The sequence below is a fragment of the Mus musculus genome, chromosome 2, assembly GCF_000001635.26.
Source record: "Mus musculus strain C57BL/6J chromosome 2, GRCm38.p6 C57BL/6J".
Taxonomy (NCBI): Eukaryota; Metazoa; Chordata; class Mammalia; order Rodentia; family Muridae; genus Mus; species Mus musculus.
This window is the reverse complement of record NC_000068.7, coordinates 127,358,834-127,372,973: the sequence shown is the minus strand read 5'-3', so window position 1 is coordinate 127,372,973 and position 14,140 is coordinate 127,358,834. Positions and strand designations below refer to the sequence as shown.

Below are 14,140 nucleotides of genomic sequence, written 5' to 3'. Positions count from 1 at the left end.
CATCCTATAGCTCTTTGCGATCGCTTCGCTCCCATCTCCAATCTGAAGGTATCCAGTGCCAACCCACTTTAAATGAGGGACCTGAGACTCCGAGGGGTTTAACTGTTTCTCTGAGTGAACAGCCAGTGAACAGCAGAGCCAGGTTTGTGGCCAAAGCCTGTTTTTGTTCCATGTTGTCATCAAAGTAGCCTCAACCATACCCCATCTCTTCCAGTCTCCTCTCTCTCCCGCTGGTCTACACCTTGACTCTCTGTGGCCAGTCCTTGGCCTGGTCCATCTCAAACTCTGTGAGGACAGCTCTTATACCTCTAGCTCAGCCACAATCAAATGGATCTCCCAGAAGACTCTCCCAAGGAAACTGTAGGGAACACAAACCAAAACAGAGAACAAAATACAAACTCTACATCCAAGACATGTCCCCAGAGTCCAGAGTCCTCAGCATCTGGATGACAAATGCCAGGATAGCTCCAGTTTGCTGAACCACTCCCAGGTCCCCTAACTCCTCACTAAAAGTCTACCTTGGGGCTGAGAGGACCGGGCTGGCACCTATGGCTAGGTTATCCGCACAGCCTAGTTCTGTGGGCCCCTTTGTTGCCAAGGCTTGGTGAGCCCAGCCCATGCTTAGGAGACATAGCCTGACCTGGTCATTCTAAGATATGACCTATGAGAGTGCAGGTTCCCACCAGCAAGGTCCCTCAGCTCACTTCCTGCCTTGCCCCTCCCCCATGACTACACAAGCTCTCCTTTGGACATACTTTAGACAGAGTGTCAAGCTCAGACAGGTAGCCAGGTCCCCCTGTCTTCAGTTCCCCTGCCTCTTGCCCTTCCCTGTGGCTCCTGAGATGTTATCTAAAGTTTGTTCTAGTCCTGGCTCTTCATCAGTCAAAAAAGAAGCCCAGAGAGGGGAAGGAATTTACCCTAAGTCACCCAGCTATTTATTTGGTAGTCCTGCCTCTGGACTCCACAAGGACTTCTGAGACAACTAGGGAGCCTTTCAAAAGCTGAGTAGCTGTGGAACACGCCTTTAATCCCAGTTTAGGAGGCAGAGGCAGGTGGCTCTCTGAATTCAAGGCCACATGGACTACAGAGTGAGTTCCAGGACAGCCACAGCTACACAAAGAAACTTTGTCTCAGAAAAGAAAGGAAAAAAAATATCAGTAGTTAGGTGTCCTTGCAGCCTGAGCCACCAGGCCAGCAAAGGAAGAAGGGCTCCAGCTGGAATAGCTGTGTCAGAGGCACCTGACAGAGAGCACTCTGGGAGGGACCCAGTGGAGCCTGCAACCTATGACCATGTTGGGCCACCCTCCACCCCTGTGCTGGGAGGAAGGCTGGGTTTAACCCTTGCCTTCCCCTCCCCCCAACTGTCCAGGGAATCCAAGTGGCAAGTCCAGCCAGCCTCTCACGCTCCCTCCCTCACAGCTGCAGCTGGGATGGGCTGGGAAAGGGACACAGGGACACCTGGGTCCCCTTAGTCACAGCCCAGAACTTTTCCCTCCTGAAGTGTCCCCAGGTCCCCATGGGAATGGGGGGTGGGGTCGGGTGGGGTGGGGTGGAGGTGGGGTGTGTGTCATTCTATGGAAACCTGCAGCTTTGAGATTGGAGAGGCCCACCCCTTTGCTCCAAAGTGGGCCTGTCCCTTTATCAAGGAAACCAAACACACACACTCACACACACACAGAGGCCTGCCCCCACACCTCCCCCACCAGCGTCCTGCTCTAGAGCCCTGAGCCCCAGAGGGAGGCAGAAAGGACAGAAATAGCCCCAACTTTCCAGGGAGAGTAGCACTCTTTTGGTCTCTACACTGCTCCTGTTCCCTCACAGCCACCACAGGTCCATGGAGCCTGCAGAGCCAGGACCATCCCTCTGGGTAAGGAAGAAGCCTGAGGGTCCAAAGGAGGCAGGAAGGCTGAGTAGGGGGTGCAATCTTCAAAAACAGGGTCAGGAAGAGAGGGAGGGGGATGGGGGGCACTGGGGCTAGGATCCCAGGGCCAGAAGGGGGATGGTGATGGGTCTCTCCCTTGGAAATCACTGCTAATCGATAGGTGGCCACAAGGCCAAGCCAAGGGCAGAAGCCTTTGGCCCAGAGCCTGGGCAGGGTGTGAGAAGATCAGAGCCCACAAGCTGTGGAGGGTGCATGCAGACACCGGCTCCTTCTAGTGCTGGCCTCCTGACAGCATCTTTCCCCAGACGATGGAAGAGGGACGGATGCAGAGCACAAAGAATCCCAGAAGCTAATTTTAGCCTAGTGTGCCCCACCTCCCCTGCTGACAGTGAGCAGGGACTGAAGGGTGGGAGTTTGCACCCCCGCCTGGGCTCCTGCTTCAATGGGGGTGCCACAGGCAGGGTCTACCCGCAAACCACAAAGGTGACACAGACAGAGTGACCCTATAGCTCATCCAGGGGACGGGCTCTGGGGGCTGCTGAGGACAGAGGCTGGGGTCATAGGTTGTGCAAGCCCCTGCCTCTACTCTGGTGGACATCAGCAGGTTCTCCATCTTCCTCAGCCCTGTCACCTATGGTACGGGGATAATAATAATAATGCCACCATCTCCGGCAAAGCATGTTAAGTCCTGGCCCGCGACAGCTCCGAGCTGTCTTCATTTCTCTCGCTCCTGCATACCTCAGAGGACTGCAAACAGATCTGTCACTCTAGGCCTGGTGCGCAGTTCTTCTCTGAGGTACAAAAGCGAGGCAAACAGCCTGATCCTGGCAGGATTCAAGCCTTGAGAACAACTGATTAACACAGTTGATTCATTTGAAGAATCCCCATAACTGGACCTTGCAGGGAGTTGGGAGGAGGAGGAGGGCAGAGAGGAAGCCACAGGCTGGAGAACTGTGGGACCATTGGGGCAATCAATCATCCATAGGCAGGCAAAGACAAGGAGGCCCAGAGAAGGGTGAAGCCTTTCTCAAAGAAGCTCAGATCTAGCAGAGGCAGGACACAAACCCTGGGCAACCCACCTCCCCACTGAGATTTCATGGAAACACAAGCCCCACACCAGCCCTACCACCCACAGTGACCAGGTCCTGAGAGCAGATTTCCCGGTCTCAGTAGGGAAGCCAAAGGTTGTCCTGTATCAGCTCTAGCTGGGCCAGAAGCTCCTCCCAGCCAGCAGCTGCCCCACTTACAGGCTGGTCCTCAGGTGACTTTCCTTGCACACATGTGCCCAATGGAAGCCACACAGGGCTTGGGCCTGAATACCGACAAGACTTCCCTTGTTTCCAGAGCCTCCTGTTCTGAGCAGGTGGTCCAGGATGCTCTAAATAGGAATTCTCGAGAGCTCTGAATTCTCCATAGCATGGACTGACTGAAGCCTCGCGCGCGCGCGCGCGCGCGCACACACACACACACACACACACACACACACACACACCCCGCAGTGGAATTAACCTAGGCATACATTCTCACAAAGCAGCTGGAGCAGCTAGAGGGCACCTGCTTCTTTAGCTGTCCTCTAAAGTGGGACTACCCTTCTGTCATAGAAAGGGATCTTTGAAGGTCCATGTTCTCAGTTCTCCTTTACCAGGCAAACTGCAGAGGCCCCTTGTTGGCACTCTGGCCACTAGCCATGCTTCCACTTTATTTGCAAACATTTCTGCCTCATATCTGCACCTCCTTACCAACCTAGTGGTTCTCAGTTGGGCTCAGAGAGATCAGGAATGGGAGATAAAGGAATGGGAAGAGAGATGAAGAGCAGAGAGATGGAAACTGGAGCCAGCACCCACTCCCTCCATTGGCTGTGTGGGCCTGGGTGAGTCCAGAGAACCAAGGTAGCAAACAGAGGTGTGCCTAGCCCAGGACCCGGCAGACAGTGGTTGCCAGCAGACCTTTCCTAAACACAGGCCCATTACTCCTTGACTCTGCATGTATAACAATCCCTTCAGTAAGACGTTGCAGTACACATGTTCTTGCAGAGAACCCAGGTTTGATTCCTTGCACCCACCCATAACAACAACAACGATGACAATAACCACAAATCTGTAATTCCAGTTCCAAGGTATGCAATGCTCTCTTCTGACCTCCGTGCCCCTCCCCCAACATGTACGTGGTACACAGACATTCATACAGGCAAGACACCCATACACTTTTCTCTTTAAAAAAAACTAAAACAAAACTGGTAGGCTAGGCTACCTGGATGCTAGATCCAGCTCTTGCCATCATGTGTGTCTATGTAATTCCTCCTGAGGCAAGTGATCTTCCCTTTCTGGGTCCTCAGAACTGGGCCCTCAACAGAGTTGCCAGAAGCAGAAAATCTGAAGCACAGTTATTACCTCTTAGGTGTTTGGTGTCGATAGCAGACATGAATAATCCATCCTAGCACTGCTGCCTATTAAATCCAACTGGCTCCCAGCCTCAGAGGCTCCATCCTGTCAACACTACTGAAGGAAGGCTGTCATCATTGAGAGAGAGCAAATCCTTCAGCCTGGATGTGATCGATGCGTGGTTCCTGGCTTCAGTTGGGTGACCCGTGTCTCAGTTTCCTACCTTGTAAAGTGACCTCATATAGAAAGAGTATGTGGATTGAATGACAGTAGGATCTAAATTGGCTTGCACTAGAACTGTTTAAGTCCGACTCCACCTCCATTCCCAGAGATCAGTGGGATCCACTCTCAGGCCCTTGTAGCCCCTTAGCTGACAGAAAGATATGTGATCCAGCAGGGCAATCAGGGGCTTGACCTGTGGTCACTGCACCTTCCTGAGTTTTATCTCCCTGAGGATAAGGTAGGTGAGTGCCTGTATGAGGGTCTAGAGACCTTAGAGCTGGTTGCCCTGCTGGGCAGGAGCTGAGGGCAGGGCAGGACTTTCTTGTTAGATTAGCAACAGATGCCATGTCCACTGATAGCTGTGGACACACTGGCATTTTTAATGATTGGCCCTAGCAGATGCATGGGCCTAAAGAAAGTAACGGAGTTGATGAAAGTATAGATTTTGAGGATGTGGGAGCAGAACGTCCCTGTATCCTAGATCACTCACTGCTCCTCCCTCTGTCCTTTCCAGCGTGGCATTTGCCAGGGGCCTTGACCCTGATGCTGCCCTCCTGCCGCCAGCCTGATGGCTCTTCCCCTGCTCATGGAGCCAGGTCAGCCCAGCTTGGAACCCAGGGGCTGCCTCTTCTGCCCTTTCTGTGGCATCAGAGCATAGCTCGTTTCTTTTCTCACTCACAGAAGACTTGGGGCTTCAGGGCACCTCACAGGCTCCCAGTTTGGAAAGCTGGATGTTGGTTTGGGATAGCTGAAACAAAGCCTTCCTATCTGCTCCCCTGGCCCTAGCCAAACACAGCTGCTGTGTATCCACCACTCCACAGTGGCCTGCCTCCCACTGCCTCCAGCAGCACCTCCCCCACCCCACTCGTGACCACGCGGCAGGGGAGTTCAAAGATGTCTCCCAGATCATCAACTCTACGTGGCCTTCCTCTGCCCCAAACACTTCTCTGTCTTGCCTCTTGGTGCATTCCTGCTCCAAGACCAGATCCATCACAAACGTCACTTCTACGGAAGTCTTCTTGTCTCTCCCTTAGAGGTCAGCTGGTCCTAGTGGCCTGAGCTGAGTAAGAATGCTGCCTGTGAGGATGAAAAATGCAGACAGGTGGGGCAGAGGGGAGAGCGAGCAAGCCCTGGGAGGGAGTCATCAGGCTCATTAGGCTGACGCTCACGGAATGCCAGGAGTTACCTAACTTCTCCAGTCAACCTTTAGACACAGGACTTGACTTTACCTAACTTCTCCAGGCAACCTTTAGACACGGGACTCAGCTTGCTTATTAAAAAATAGCCTTTATTGATAAAATAGCTCAGAGTCTTAGAAACACCTATATGTCACAACAGGGGGCTTGGGTCCCATGAAGCATACACAAGATCAGCCAGCAGATGGTTACAAATCTGCCCTGCTGCCAGGCAGTGGTAGTGTACGCCTTTGATCCCAGCACTCGGGAAGCAGAGGCAGGCAAATCTTTGTGAGTTCAAGGGCAGCCTGGTCTAAAGAGTGAGTTCCAGAGTAACCAGGGTCACACAGAGAAACCCTGTCTCAAAAACAAACAAACAAACAAAAAACAAAAACAAAAAACCAAACCAACCCCTCAGCCACACCCCAAATCAATGTCCTAGCCTCGAAACAGCAACCAACCAAGGACCAAGCTATTCATCCTCTCCAAGAGGAATTCAATTTAGGACCCATCTTTGTCTTTACCCGAGAAAACTCCCTTAGCACCTTCAAAATCTGATAAACCCACCCTGGGCTAATAGCCTGTGTAGCTTGTAGCCTGCATGGCTCAATCTACCCCTTCCCTGAGGCTAAGAGGTCTATTGCCCAAAGCTGAAGTCAGGCTGCTTGTGGGGAAGGCCCAGATGCATCCCCAGTCACTCTGGGGAGCAATTTCTAAGTCGGGGAGACAACCAGGAGGTAGAGACACCCTAGTGCACAGCTGTATCGCCATGAGGGTTCGTAACAGCTAATGAGACATCCTTCTGAGCTGGGGTCTCCTTCTGTCTCCAAAGGTGTTACATGGGGTTCAGAGAGTTGTCTGGGACCCCACAGAGGGTGGCTATCCCAGGAGTCCACAGGGCCTTGGCTGCCTGTTCTAGCCCCAGCACCCCACCTGAGGATCTCATCTCAGACTGCTTCCTTGATGTAAGTATTTTTAGCTTAGGAAAACGATTTGCCTGCTCAATGACAAAGAGCTTATCCCCTAATGGGGTTGGGGCCAAGCCACTGAAAACTCTGTTACAGGTAACAGATGGAGAAGCTGACAACAGCATAATAACTCAAACCTTTTCAGGCACAAGAAAGCATTCTCAAAGAAATTCCGGAATTTGAAAGAGTGACTCCGTGCACCTCAACCCACTTCCAGTTTGGGGTAGGAATTCACACACCCCAAGCACAGAACAAAAGTCTACAGGAAGGCTCACAGTGGTAAACACACAGGAAAGGGATTTTTATATCACCAGATAATCACATTTGCTGGCTCTCTAGCGCATTTCCCCCATGGAGCTCAAAGCTCTCTGCAAAGCCTTTCATCTCCCTGCTGCAAGTAGGCGGCAGGCAATTGTCACCCTGCTCTCTGCGAGGTTGAATGCCAGTGATCAGGACCTTAGTGAGGTCGAGGCCAGGATTCCAGACCATTCCACTGAGGCATCCACGTGCCCACTTGCCTCCCAGAGGGATGCTGAGTGAGAAAACAACCCATGCTTCTAGCCTTAAAGACGCTACAAAGCTTAAAAACAAAACAAAACAAAACAAACAAAAAACCCAGCAACCAGCACTAGACCATAACCAGCCACCGCAACAGCCAAGGAGAACCACAGGTGCTCAGCACGGCTGAATCCTCTTCCTTTTGTCCTCTTTCTCAGCATCAGGTCCTCCTGGGAAATGTAGAAGATGGGCTTCCGGCTCTTTGAAAGGCATGAGGAAGATCAAGGCTGGGGATATAACTCGGTTGGTTGGATGTTTCCCTAGCATGCTTGAAGCCCCGACTTCATTCCCCAGCATCAGGTAAACCAGGTATGGTGGTGAGCATTGTTACTTCTCATGCTGGAGAGGTAAGCAGAATCTTAAGATCAGCCTCAGGCTGCATAGCAAGTCTGAGACTGGTCTGGGCTACATGAGACCCTGTCTCAAAAAAAAAAAAAAAAAAAAAAAAGAAATGAAATGAACAATAAAAGAGAAGAGAAGAATATGATGAGAAAGAAAGAAAACCACCACAAGTGGCCTGCCAAGGCACAGGGGGTCTCCAGGAAAGGGAAGCCTGCCTGTTGGCTTACAGGTGGCTGGGAGGGAGGTATTCTAATCAGCCTTGGCCACGTTCGAGAAGGTCCAAGCTACCCTTCCTGAAGAGAGAGCAGGGAAGAGGTATCCCACAGTACAGTCAGCAAGGGAAGGTTTCAAATGAGCCCCTGGGAACAGCACATTTGTCCTTTCCCCTTCAGGGGTGTCTGAGGATGAGGTCTGCAAATGGGCCCCAGGGAAATGGTCACATAGACTGCGGAGGTGGCAGACTACCACCGGGTGGTCCTGGCACTAACCCTGCCTGGCACTGGCCCGGAGCAGGCAGGCTCACCAGCCAGTCTGGGTCCACTGCCGGCAAAGGATCCTTCGAAAGGCACGGCGGAAGTCCTGGTTGAAGATGGTGTAGATGACAGGATTCAAAGAGCTGTTGCAGTAGCCAATCCAGAAGAAGAACTGGAAGAGGCCATGGGGTACCTTGCAGTGCTGTGGGCAGATGGCCCCCAGGCTGTAGCTGAAGAAGAAAGGAAACCAACAGACCACAAAAACACCAATGACCACCGCCAGCACAAAGGTGAACCTCTTCTCTCGGCTCAGCTGTGTCCGACGGCGCCACCACTGCCCACTGGCCACACCCACATTCTTGCTCAGAAGCACCTGGCCACGTAGCGTGGCCAGCACCCGGGAAGTCTGAGGCTGCTGCAAGGGTGGGTTGAATACTGAGGCAGGAGAAGCTGGCAGTGTTTGGGGTTCACATTCTTCCACCTCCTCTTCATCCTCTTCAGCTCCCTTCTCTGCAGTTGCCCCACTAGTCCCCTTCTTCTGGTCCTGGACTGATCTGGGCAGGGCAGACCAATTGGGTGGCAAAGCCCTGGCTTCGGGATCTTCAGGGGTCTCCCCCTCCTCCTTCTCCCTTGGAGGCTTGGGGTGTCCATTAGCCTCTCCGACAGAAGATAGAGGAGAGACCAGGGTGGGCACTTTAGCCGAGGCTGGAACTCCCCCGGCGGCCGGATGGGGCTTCTTGGACTCACCCTCCCCAGAGCCCCTCTTAGCTCCGAGACCTCTGCAGTGGCTGCGTTTGGCAATTACATAGATTCGCAGGTAGACGAGAATCATGATGAGGCAGGGAGCAAAAAAAGATCCGATGCTGGAAGCCAAGATGTACCAGGCTTCTTGGTTGAGCTCACACTGGGGGAGCCCGTGGGGCTCTGGGCGCTGGTCGCCCTTGTAGATGAGGGGCGGTAGAGAAATGACGGCTGCAATGAGCCACACGGTGAGGATGATGCATTTGATGCGGCGTGGAGTGCGCTTGGAGTTGTACTCCAATGCTCGGCTCACTGCCCAGTATCTGTCCAGACTGATGGCACACAGGTGCACGATGGAGGAGGTACAGAAGAGCACGTCTAGCGCCAGGTAGACCTCGCACCACGCACGCCAGAAGTACCAATAGCCCAGCAGCTCGTTGGCCAGAGAGAAAGGGATGATAAGAGTAGCCACTAGGATGTCGGCTGCTGCCAGTGACACCAGGAAGAGGTTTTGTGGTGCACGGAGAGAGCGGCTGGTCAACACAGCCAGAATTACCAGCGCATTGCCGAAAATGGTGAAGAGGATGAGAAAGGTGATGGCCGACGCGATGGCGGCGGTGGCCTGCACCGAGTAGGGCTCCTGGTGGACCATGGCGGGGCCGGACATGTCCAGAGAGAAAGATGCTGGCCAAACTCACAGTACGCAGGAGAAAGCGCCACCCTAGCTCCGCTACTGTTGGGGGCCGTCCCCCCAGGCGGTGCAGATGGCTCTGGAGCACCGTAGCCTGGCCGGAGGTCCGGGGACACCCAGGACCATCTATCGCTCTCTTACGTTCTCTGCCACTGGTGCCCGGCGTCCCTGCAGTCCGCCCCAGAGAAGTTTTCCAAGTTGTCTCACTGCCGTCCCGGGACCAGAGGAAAGTCGCGCCGTCGTGCGGCACAGCTGCAGGACTCACAGAACCGACTGGGGAAGCGCACCCTGCTCTCGGTAAAGGCGCTCTCTCCCGGAGCCGCGCCTGCAGTCAGCCCTCCGCGCAGGGGCGTGAGGAGGAGAGCCAGCACCGCGGGAGGAGGGAGGAGATTGGGGGCGGGAGCTGGAGGAGGGAAGGAGGCGGGGCGGGCGATCCGACCAGGGTGGGTGGAAGGTGCGCTTTGCGGGACATGGACCTGCGACGCACATCTTTTACTCGCCCCGGGCCCCAACATCTTTCTCCTTCCCGCCGCTGCGCGGCCGAGTCTAGAGAGCAGGGAGTCTGGGGTCGTCGGCGTTCTGGGAAGAGTATGTACCGAAGAGAATCGGTGCGTGCTGAGACCCGGAGCTGGTCTGTCCCAAGGGTCCACTTGCCTTCTGTCTGCGAGTCTAGGACAGAGCACCCAGATCGATAGACTGCTTTTGTCGCTTGCAGCAGCCCGACAGAAAAGCGTGTAGGAGAGTGTTGAGCTCTTAAGCATAATAAGCCACACCTCCATCCAGCATCCCAGCAACCGAGAACCTTAGGGGCCGGACCAAAGTGGGGAGAGAGTTCCAAATCCCCTTTCCTAACGCTTCCCCACCCAAACACCACTAGGTCTAGGTCAGACTTGCGAGGTGCAATGAGTGAGTCTCTGTGCTGCGAGCGCCCTCTGCTGCCATCTGAGTGCAAGAGGCTAGGGGCCGATGTCCTCGCAGGTCCCAGACACACACACACACACACACACACACACACACACACACACACACACACACACACACACACACACACACTAACTACTCCTTGGTGAGAAGCGACTAGTGGACTTCAACCACCCTATTGCTGCTTCCTTTTTCTCCATTAAAGGCAAAAAAAAAGTTAAAGTAGGAAGGGAAAACTGGAGAGATGGATCCGTGGTTAAGAGTGCCTCTTGTAGAGAACCTGTGTTCGGTTCCCAGCAGCCACAACAGGTAGCTCAAAACTGTAACTCCCGTTTCAGGGATGGTATGCCTCTGGCCTCCACCTACACTCCCCTGAACATAGCCACACAGAGACCCATACTTTAAAACAAATCTTAAAGAGGGAAACAGCTTGACTCAAAGCGCAGGTTTGGAGAGGAGCCTCTTGACCAACGGAAAAGGAGGTCCCTCCTCCAGAGCGGTGTGAGGAGATCTCTCCATAGCTCAGAAAAAGTCAATGTGGGTGGCTCAGGTGTAGAAAGGAGCCGGCCTTGGCCGCCCCAGATGTTCATGCAGCCTATCCAGTGGGAGAACAAGTTTGAGTGCTGAGCGCTTGCTCTTGCAGAGGACCCGATTTCAGTTTCAAACCCCTTTCCATCAGCTCACAACAGAATGTAATTCTAGTTCCAGGATATCTGATGACCTCACTTGACGCCACAGGCACCAAGCGCACAGGTGAAACATAAATACACGCAGAAAAAAACAATCATACACAAAAAAATAATAAATCTTTAAAAAAAAAAACTTTGAACTGGGCCCTGCTCCACCCCCAGCCTCAAGGAGGTTTCTCCACAGCTTGTGTGAAAAGAACCAGGCCTTGTATTTACAGCTCCTAATTCTGAAGGGCACTACATAAATATATATATATGAATCCCTAAAGATGGAGTCCACTCCCAAATCTCACCTCAAGTCAGTGAGTCTACTGGACTTGTCATGGCCACCACTGTGAGATCTCAAATGTGACCGTTGGGTCCCCACAGACCAGTCTTTCCTCAACTCAGTCTCCAGATCACCATGCCTAGCCACATGGGGACACTTTGAGCAATGCCTCCCCACCTCAGGCCGAGCTGCAGCTAGCTCTCTAGTTAGGTGGGACTGTCACAACCAGAGAGGGTGGTGCCATGTAGACCAGGCTTGAAAAGGACAGCCATTCACCTGCCCCTTTGAGGCTGTAGTCTTGAGACAGGTCTTACAGACCATCACGTTGGACAGGGCTTGAGTCCACAGCCACAGGTGATGAAGAAGTCCTCGTAGCCCCATTTACTGAGAAAGGGCTGAGGGTGGTCGTGGGAGCTTGAGAAGTAGCCACTGAGGCAAGTCCCTACTTGTCCCAAGCAACCTCCAGCCACACTCAAACTGAGAGAAGACTTCACAGATGATCAACGTCAGATGGGATATTTTATGGCCCATTCTCCTTAAAGGGCCAGGTCTCCAGGATCCTGCAGGAAGAGCAGCCAAGGTTGCCCCTAATCCCACCTTACTCCAAGCCCCACTGACGAACATTCACCTTGTTCTTCCCTGAAGGGGCAACTCTACATCTACCAAGTGTCAGGACTCACCAAGTCGGGTGTCAGCCCAAGATGACCACAACTTAAGAGAGGTGCTCTCCTATCCTGCAGCTAGGAGGGCAGCAGGAGCTGTCCCAGAACCCAGGAGTGTCCCAGTCTGTGTATCATTAGTCCTTCCCAGGGTTTGTTCAGCCAGACACTCTCAGTCTCAGTGGGCTCAGCTCACGCTCCAAACTCCATATGCCCTTTGACACTCGGGTGTGGTCCAAGGACTTGTTGAATTACATCCCCACCTCCATCAGGACACCTCCTCTTTATTGCTGAGAACTGCCATGGTTGTTGGTGGGTGAAGGATGGTAGACGCTTATCAGTGAATGGCAGACTCACTGTGCTCAGAGCCATTGTGCCCACACTGTCCCAGAGTGCCATCTCTGGAAAGACTGGGAATAGGGGCAAGGTGATTTTGCATATAGGTGACATCATCTTTTTCTAAAGAAGGGCAAGCTAGCATGGAATCTAAGGAGATGTGTGACATCTAAGAGCTGAGAGAGGGGCACTGAGTCTCCTGGTGGGAACCAAGCAGCTTCTAGAGCTGCTCTCCCTGACCTCAAGATCCCTCTGGGACTGATCCCATCCTCTTGTTGAGCTACTTAGTCTCCTTTCCAAGGGACCCTTACGTCTAGAACACTACGTCATGGTTCTCAACCTTCCTAATGCTTCCACCCTTTAATACACTTTAATACAGTTCCTCGGGTTGTGGTGACCCACAACAATAAAATTTTCATTGCTACTTTATATAACTGTAATTCTGCTACTGTTAGGAATCATAATGTAAATATCTGATATGCAGGATATGTGATATATCATTCCTATGAAGTTGTTCAACCTCACCCCTACCCCAGCAAAGGAGTTACAACCCATAGGTTGAGAACCACTGCTCTATGTGGTCAACCTTCCTCATCTCCATTCCTCCACCTACTCCCATGCACAGACACTGCCCCCACTACCCTTAGGCTACATTCAGTCCCCTGGTCCCCTACACACTCTCCTTGATCCCCTTGGGGTTAGGAATGCATCTGCAGTCTGCCCTTCCAGAGCCATAAGTCACCGAGAACCAGGTCCCTGTCTGTGTCCTCTTTCTCAGTGAGCCAGGAGTGTGGACCACTTCCTAAGTTGGCAGTACTTTAAGGTGCCATTCCTCCTCAGCATCCTGTTCTGTCAAAGTCTAACTCAGAGGATCTCAGTGAATGTGGCCATACTCAGCCCACAAGGCAGTGCCTTGAGACACCTTTGACAGTCACAGCACGGTGAGGCTGCTACTGACATCTAGCACACACAGGTGAGCCACCATAGTGAAGGGCTGCAAAAAGGACTGATGGCATTGAGATCTAGAACACACGACGCACTGACTGCTCCTAGAGCCCTCCTTTCCTGCATCTAAATTCTGCGGGAGTTTCCACCCAATGATGGCACCCCGCCCCCTCCAATGCTAGGGCATTTCTGCTGTCCTGAGCCCCAGAGCCTTTGTGCTTACCCCTTTATTGACCCACCCATGTGATCTCTTACAGCTGACTCAGACCTAACATTTCCATGTCCTCCATTCCTATCTCTTCCCAGGTTCAGTTTTCAAGGTTGCTGTTCACCTGGCTTTCCCCAAGTTATGCCTCAAACCCCAAAATATGCCCAAGATTTTGTCAACTCTACAATGCCCTTCACTCTCACTTTCATGACCATGGCCAAGTCTCTGCTTCTAATCTATTTCCCATGGAATTTATACAATGTATTTGTTTGGTGGTTGTGGTGGTGGTTTTTTGGTTTTGGTGTTTTTTGTTTTGTTTTGTTTTTTTGGTTGGTTGGTTGGTTGGTTGGTTAAGTGTTTAAGACAGGGTTTCTTTGTATAGCATGGTCTGTTCTGGACCTCACTCTGTAGACCATGCTGGCCTCAAACTCAGAGATCCACCTGCTTCTGCCTTCCAAGTATCAGGATTAAAGGCGTGCACTAGAGAAAATGTCTTAAGCTTGTGTTACTCCAGGCTGTTCTTAGAAAACTCTCCCCCTGATCTATCCCTGCCAGCCTCACCCTAATACACTGGCCAGAAACTTTCTCCTTCCTGCCCCAGGACCTTTGCACTGGTGGCTCCAACCCTAGCATTTTCACAGGTAAGCACAGGCCTGTGCATGCATTCTTAGAGGGGCCCAT

The 14,140-nt window shown here is 52.6% G+C and overlaps 1 protein-coding gene across 1 annotated transcript; it reads right to left on the bottom strand.

Moving 5' to 3' along the window:
- Nucleotides 1-5,752: 5,752 nt before the first annotated feature.
- Nucleotides 5,753-9,795, bottom strand: Adra2b (adrenergic receptor, alpha 2b). The gene has a single exon (NM_009633.4). The coding sequence runs from the start codon at nucleotides 9,392-9,394 to the stop codon at nucleotides 8,048-8,050; it is 1,347 nt and encodes a 448-aa protein (NP_033763.3). The 5' UTR covers nucleotides 9,395-9,795; the 3' UTR covers nucleotides 5,753-8,047.
- Nucleotides 9,796-14,140: the final 4,345 nt, after the last annotated feature.